The sequence below is a fragment of the Carica papaya genome, chromosome 3, assembly GCF_054855325.1.
Source record: "Carica papaya isolate Zhongbai chromosome 3, ASM5485532v1, whole genome shotgun sequence".
NCBI classification, from domain to species: Eukaryota; Viridiplantae; Streptophyta; class Magnoliopsida; order Brassicales; family Caricaceae; genus Carica; species Carica papaya.
In genome coordinates this window covers 13,580,251-13,587,947 of record NC_142311.1, presented here as the reverse complement: position 1 = coordinate 13,587,947, position 7,697 = coordinate 13,580,251, and the positions used below count along the sequence as shown (strand labels likewise).

General features: G+C 35.0%; 1 protein-coding gene across 1 annotated transcript; it reads left to right on the top strand.

Annotated features, from left to right (window-relative positions):
* LOC110821771 (choline-phosphate cytidylyltransferase 2) lies at window positions 1–7,051 on the top strand. The gene is made up of 8 exons (XM_088215987.1): window positions 1–363; window positions 698–811; window positions 965–1,060; window positions 1,372–1,414; window positions 1,507–1,662; window positions 1,811–1,891; window positions 6,159–6,269; window positions 6,578–7,051. The coding sequence occupies exons 1-8, from the start codon at window positions 194–196 to the stop codon at window positions 6,818–6,820; spliced, it is 1,014 nt and encodes a 337-aa protein (XP_088072113.1). The 5' UTR covers window positions 1–193; the 3' UTR covers window positions 6,821–7,051.
* The last annotated feature ends 646 nt before the right edge of the window (window positions 7,052–7,697 follow it).

Below are 7,697 nucleotides of genomic sequence, written 5' to 3'. Positions count from 1 at the left end.
GCGGCACAGAAGAGCAGCCAGCGAAACAATTAAAAAGCGGACGCGTAACCGAAAAATAGGAAAGCGAAAACGGAAGGAGCGGATATTCGCAGGTGATCCCGCGAGAAGAGGGAGGAGAGAGATTTTCTAGAATGACTCAGAAAGTCTTCTTCTCCTGGTAAAATTCCTAAAGGAAACCACCAATTCCGACAGGATGATCAACCATATTAACTGTGAAACCGCCTCCGATTCCACTCCTTCTACTCCTACTGCTACCCCTTCCGATCCGGCGCCCTCTGATCGCCCTGTCCGCGTTTACGCCGATGGGATCTACGATCTATTTCACTTCGGCCACGCCCGCTCTCTCGAGCAAGCCAAGAAATCGTGCGTTTCGATCTTTCTCTCTCTGACTTCTGTGTGTGTTATTTGCATTGTTATATCTGTATCTGAACTCTAGTTCTGTTTGTTCTGGTCTTGTCAATTACTAAATAGCATATTTGAGATTGTATGATTTTCTGTCTTTGGTGTTTCTGTTCTAATTCTCTGCGGCTATCTCTCTTCGTTGCGATATGCGTCACTTGTATTGATTGATTGGCGGGTTTTTGCATTTGTTTCTTGGGGTTTTCCATACTTTAGGTGATTCCTTCAACTGAGTATGGTTTCGTAGCTGAATGGAAGTTTTACGCCTTTTTTATGTGATGTTGAAATGTATTTTTAGGTTTCCAAACACGTATCTGCTTGTCGGATGTTGCAATGATGAAATCACCCACAAGTACAAAGGCAAAACTGTTATGACGGAAGCCGAGCGTTATGAATCTCTCCGCCATTGCAAGTATGGGTTCTTTTCTCCCAATCCTTTGAACTTGTTAAATAAACTGTAGGTTATTGAAATGAAAGGATTGGATTTGAGTAGTTCCTCCACTGTTTAAATAATTGTTTCGATGCAACAATTATTGGTTTTACTTTATTTCTAAATTTGTCGCAGGTGGGTTGATGAAGTCATCCCTGATGCACCTTGGGTGATGACGCAGGAGTTTCTTGACAAGCATAAGATAGACTATGTGGCCCACGATTCTCTTCCGTAAGGATACATGATTTGTAATGTTAGTTATGATTTTGTTCTCGTGAAAGTAGTCTTCAAACAACTTTGAACTTCTCTTCCATTTCCCTTCTATTTTAATTCACCTTTTAATTTGAAATGAATCTATTTCAGTTGAAAAATTAGGTAAATCTTATGGTTTTCTAAAAATAGAAAATCGTTATATACTTGTTTAATAGAATTGGCATTTTATGTCCGTCATGATGGAGTCTGATGCCATCGTGCTCATTTACATTATTCAGGCAGTCAGGTACATCATGTAGTTCTTATGGTTCTGCATAATGTTTTTACAGCTATGCTGATGCCAGTGGAGCTGGTAATGATGTTTATGAGTTCGTAAGTCCTGAATGACCATTCTTCGTTCCTGATTTCAGTTATTTTTCTCTTTAACAATCTGTTGTTATGCTTATGCGAGCTTCTTTTTGCAGGTTAAATCTATTGGAAAGTTTAAGGAAACGAAGCGAACTGATGGGATATCAACATCAGACATAATAATGAGGATAGTTAAAGATTATAACCAGTATGTGATGCGTAATTTGGATCGAGGATATACAAGAAAAGAACTTGGAGTTAGCTATGTGAAGGCATGATCTTTCTTTCTGTGTGCTTGTTTGGTATTGCACGTGTATTTACGAGGAATCCTTTTGTTTGGGTTCTGTTTTAAAACTTGTTTCTGTTTTGATACTTTCTCCTGTTGAAGGAAGTTATTTTGGTTTGCTTCTATACAAACAGGAAAAGAGACTGAGGGTGAACATGAGGTTGCAGAAACTACATGAAAAAGTGAAAGAACAACAAGAAAAAGTGGGAGAAAAGGTATTATCTACTCTTGTGCTTGCAGTGGTATTTCATTTTTCTTTTCCCTCTTTGGTTTCATTCACAATTCATGGTCCACTTTGATTGCATTTAGGATGTATTATAAAAGCAAACAAGCCATTACTTCTGTTAGAATGGTGGTTATAGGCTTCCTTTTATAGTGTGATCTGATTATCATTTTGCAAAATTGAGGCATTGTGTGGCTAATATCTGATTTGGATTTGAATAAAAAAAGTCATGCAACTCTCGTGCAATCATTAATAAATGACACAAGCCATTGAGCCCTAAAAATATTAGGAATGTGGGATGATCCTCAAACATCATTATGAATCAAAGAAAATGAAACCATACTTCTTTTCTTGTTAATAGGAAAATGTAGATTCTTATGTTTGACTAATTTGCATACATCGTTATGTAAGTTCCCGTAATCAGAATTTTCAAACAGTAGAAGAAACATAACATTTAAAGTGAAAAAGGTTAGATGACCAAGTGTCTTGAGATAGAGCGAAAACTTGTGGTCAGGGTCAATAGAAATAGCAGAGAGAGATGCATTAGATGCACCCAAGTAATACAATCCATTTTTAGCCTCAGCACGTCCAATTATCTTTTTCTGGATTTTGATCCTGAAAGTCACGGTAAGAAAAAAAATGTTACTTTATAGTTCAAATCTTGTAATAATTTGGTGACTAACACAACGTACATAGTTTAGGAACATATAACACATTTTATAGAACCAAGGTAAGATTCAGCTTGATGTGGCCCTTTCAGCAATGGTATTTAGAGAACCATATGTTGTGATAATTTTTCTATTGCTGGGGCATGACACATAAGTCTAAAAGGATTTGGAAGTATGAGTTGTATGATCGGTGGCTCCCTGAGTCCACTATCCATAAATTTTAAACGTCTATCCAAGACATTAAAACCGTGCGACATACATGAGTGCTTCCTTAGACCTATACCTGTGGATTTTTCAAGATTCTCTAATATGTTTCATATTCGTTCTATCTCAGACTTAACTTCATTGAGATTAATGGTTTTGTCTTCCTCCTTTCGCTGAGCCATATGGATTTATCTATGGGACTTCTGCGGGGTATTCTTGTAATCTTACTCATTGCTTGAGGTATTGGGCTTGCCATGAAGTTTCCAACATTTAGCTTTCTCAACCTTTTGGCTAAGATCAAGTGTCTTGACTTTTTACAAAGTACATCAAAGATTATCCTTGTTGTCGATACTAGATCTTGAATTTTCAGTTTTTGGTTTAGTTCTTTTATTTTTTGGTACGGCTTGGGGCTTTTGGATATTAGTGCTAAACTATTAGGATGTTGGGATTCGAACATGATTCCTTTCTTGCTCTCTTCTATTGATACAATAATAATTACCTCATTTAGTAATGGTATTTCGTCATTGCCTAAGATTTGGAGCCTTATTGAATCAAACTCCTGGTTGAGTTTTGCCATAAATTGATAAACCCGATCTTTATCTACAAATATTTCGAAGCGGGCTATACATCCTTGCGCAATCCATAGTAAGGCTCTAGTACCAATCCAATTTCTGTCATTAACCTTTCAACATGTTAGAATATTCAATGACTGACTTGTTTCCATATCTTGAAGTTCAAGTCATAAATTTGGGCTACATCTTTGACTTCAGAATAGCTTTCCCTGATTGCATTCTTCACTTCTTTGACTATAGGCAGGAACATAAGCGTTTTACTTGTCTCCGGCGACATAGAGTTCCAAATTCACGCCATGAATATTGAATTTTTCTCATCCCATGCATCAAAGGCTAGGTCTCTTGGTTTTGATCCAGTGCCAAAGAGGTGGCTGAGCTTTCATTTTCCCTGAAGAGTGATCCGAATTAATTGCAACCAACTCAGGTAGTCCTTCTGGGCAAAGTGATAAGCAACCTAGATTGGCTAAAACTTGATGTTGTTTTAGGCAGAGTTTCCCATGTGGAAATTTGTTCCTGTACATTGCAATGTGATCTCTAACATATTTTAAGAGGTGCTGGACAATTAAAAGGCTAAATAAAAGGTCATGAAAATGATGTTACCTGTAGATAGTGCAGCTGTGTGTCCTGGACAGAAACATGTGCAGCAGGAGGGGCCCTAGCTAGTTGTGCGTGCGGCTGGCTGTGTGTAGTCGAGGTGGCTGGGCATGTGACACAGGAAGCTGCACATGTGGCTATGGCGGGGCTGGTTGGATAACAGTTCTGCAGGTGTAGGCATGTGGTTCTGGCGGCTAGCAATTGGCGTCTGAGCGGTTTCTTCTAGCTGCTTCCGGCCGTGAGGTTGTGGTAGATAAAGCTGCCTGTGAAGGCCGACTTACGGTGGGGATGCCAGCCTATGGTAGCTGGCGGCTAGGGTTGTGGTGGTTGACAATGAAGGCTGATCCTTTTTAGGATTTTCTTATTTCGGTAATGAAGATTGAATAAGATTTGTAAAAAGAGTTAATATTTTTTAAATTAAGCCTCTAATACCATATTAAGAATAGTTGAATGTGTATTTTATTAAATATCACGATGTATACAACTTCTCTATAATAGAAGAAGAAATAGACCATTAATTACATTAATTACATAGGGCTTGCTTTACTCTAAAGTCCTTTAACCTAATTATGCATTACTCTAAAGTCCTTTAACCTAATTACGCATTCTCTTTAACACCTATAAATAGTTAATTTATAGGAAACTGAATTCTCTGTAGCATATTGCTCAGCACCCATGTCTTTTTGATCATTTACCTTGTTTTATGAGTGTATAAGCAATCAAATTCTGTGCAATCCTAAACTCAATTATAGTATTTTTTTGAGTTTTTCCGAGGGATTTATCTTATGGACCCTAGTTCTCCCATAATATTTGCTATATTAATCTCGTCTTTATCTGTTGTTACGGCCATTTCTTCTGGAAATAATTTGTTTGTCAGGTGGCCTCCTTGGAGCCCTGTATTTTTTATAAGTGCGTTTCTTGTTTCAGTCGTCCCTTTTTAATAAATTTAGTCTTTATAAAACAGACAACCAGAAAACTCTATATTTTGTGGAGTGATAACATGAAATGTTTCATGCATATTTAAAAGGTTGAAAATGTATGAGTTTATGTCACTTGAACCTCAGAACTAATCTTGTTGTGTTCACATGTTGAATGATGTTTGAACCAAACATGTTTTCCTTTGTAATGTCAACAATAAGAAAGGAATCTATGTAACCAAATTGCACAATAAGAGTGGAAATGAGGTATCGAGAGGACAACTAAAATCATTTTATACTACTCCTGGATGATGATGTAATTTATAATGTTTGTTTATGTTTCAGGATAACAATGTTATCCAGAAAATATTTAAACAAAATTTTCTCTTGAAAATAACAAAACTGGTTTGAGTAATGAAAGATATGAAGTGTGATTTTCTTGTTTCTCAAAAGCAAACAGAAAACCAGTTCAGACTTGCTTTTGGTTCTAATTTTTATCTATTTTAGAGATTCAAAATTACTTTAAGTTGGTTGTGCTTGTGTATCAGATTGGCCAGGTACTTTAGAAGTGAAGCTAATGGGAAAGAGTTCTATGTATAAGTAGTTTCCAATTAAAATAAACACTGTAGGCCCTGTCCGAGCAGGCTACAATAGTGAAGCTTTTGTAACTGTTCTGAAGGAACTCCATCTGATACCATCATATGGTTAATAGTCTGTCATTATGGTTAATGAACTAACTGTCTGCCAAGTGCTTTGGTTATTGATGTCACAGAGTTCTGTATTAGGAAATGGGAGATTTCTCCTTGTTTTATGTGGTAAGGAATGCCTTCTAGTTTTCTTGTTTGTTTTTGGATTTTTTTTTTCACAAATTTAGATCAGATGACTATCGTAAAATTTTGATGCAAATCCACAATTTTCTGCATAGAACTGTTTCAAAACCTAGAAATTAGTTTGAAAGGAATAACATACTGAATTGAGCACCTGACTCAAATTCTATTTCATTTGATAGAATTCAAAATGAACTTGCGAGTTTGGAGTAAAGAAGGCTTGGAATGTGTTATGGCGCTCTAATTTGTGTTTCTCCAATGGTTTAAAAAAATGATTATATTGAATTTTATAAGATCTTTGATAATATTTTGATTTGTATTAGACATTGCAATTCAATTGCAAATGAGTGTCTTGTTCACTTCATTTACAAATTTAACAGAATATCAACGAAGTTATAATTTCTTAAATCGACCAGAATGCCCGTTAGAAGCTTAAGAGTTATTATGGGTTTGAACTTTTCTTTAATAATGTTGCAGATCCAAACTGTTGCAAAAACTGCTGGCATGCATCGCAATGAGTGGGTTGAAAATGCTGATCGCTGGGTTGCTGGATTTCTTGAAATGTTTGAAGAAGGTTGCCATAAAATGGTACGAACCCTTTTATGAAGCATTTATATATACATGATGCTAACAATTCAATTGGATGTTTGTGCACGCATGCACCATGTGAATTTTCTTTCACATATAAATATTGTTATTTTGCTATTGAAGTACCATCGGATGCTTTTGAATGCAATTACATGTTTGTAGACACATGCCTCATGAATTTTCCTTCACTTTTAAATATTGTTATTTGCTATGGAAGTACATTGGGATACTTTTAAATGCAATTACATGTTTATAGTCGCATTCCCTATGTGAATAATCCATCATTTGTCAAATCTTGGTATCTCTAGGGAACAGCCATTAGGGAACGAATCCAAGAGCGGTTAAGGGGTCAGCAGAGAGGTCTACTACAAAACGGCAAAGATGATGATGATGAAAATGAAGAATACTACGACGATGAGGATGACTATGATGATGACGACGACAATGATGAAGAGTACTATTATGATGATGAAGAATATTTTGATGAGAAAGATGAGGAAGTCGAGAAGAATGACAAGAAAAAGGAGGGTGATAACAGAGATAAGAAATAGGTATCGTTTACATGGCTTGTTTCCTTGCAGAGTGGCTCCTGGTTTGGTTACTCGTCTGTTGGAACTTGTATAATGTGTGGAATATGATATAGTTGAAGATGGTGCTGTTGCTACAGCTGAAGGGGAGGTTGGATATTTATTGAAACGTTTTCTTGTAACACTAATCGCCCTAGTGTGGTTAAAATGTTCCCAGACACTATAAACATTACACGGAATGTTATTTTGTTGGTAGTTCTGCTTTGTCATTCTCTTTTTTTTATTTTTATTTTTCCCCTTTTTACGTGGTTTGTGGTCTTAAAGAATTCATTTGAAGGAGTTGGTAATTGTAGTGTGGAAAAAGTGCTGTTAAATATTTTTTCAGTAGAAATATATTTAGTAATTCTGTAGTTTATTTGGTAAAAATAGTTATACAAAATATTCTCCTGTAGAAATAATTATATTCAATAAAATAATTATAAATATTGAAGTAATTAAAACTTTTAGATCACATGTATGTATTTTATTATTCCAACTACTGCAGAAATTTTTTTTCAAAAGTTTTTCATTTTAATTTGCTATTAAACTCATAAAATTATTTCTTTTCATATTTATAAAATTACTTACAAAAGTATATAATTCATAATTAATAAAAATATTTTATTCTTTTTCGTTTTTTTTTTTGCAAATTATATAACTGTATCAGGTTTTTTGGTTGTTATTATGTCGTACTAGTTATGTAATTTGAATGTAACTCTTTTATTCAGAGAGATAACAACAACAATTATTTACGTTTTTAATTATTTGTAAAATTTGGGTTAATTTTAATTTGTTTTTCTTTTTAATTTAATATTTTTAATTTTCTTTAATTTATAATGTTATATAATTTGAATGTCTCTCT

Coding starts and splice junctions, on each gene's coding strand:
- LOC110821771 (XM_088215987.1), top strand. CDS start 194: ATGATCAACCATATTAACTGTGAAACCGCCTCCGATTCCACTCCTTCT. Junction 364..697: donor CTCGAGCAAGCCAAGAAATC/GTGCGTTTCGAT, acceptor ATGTATTTTTAG/GTTTCCAAACACGTATCTGC. Junction 1,061..1,371: donor GTGGCCCACGATTCTCTTCC/GTAAGGATACAT, acceptor ATGTTTTTACAG/CTATGCTGATGCCAGTGGAG.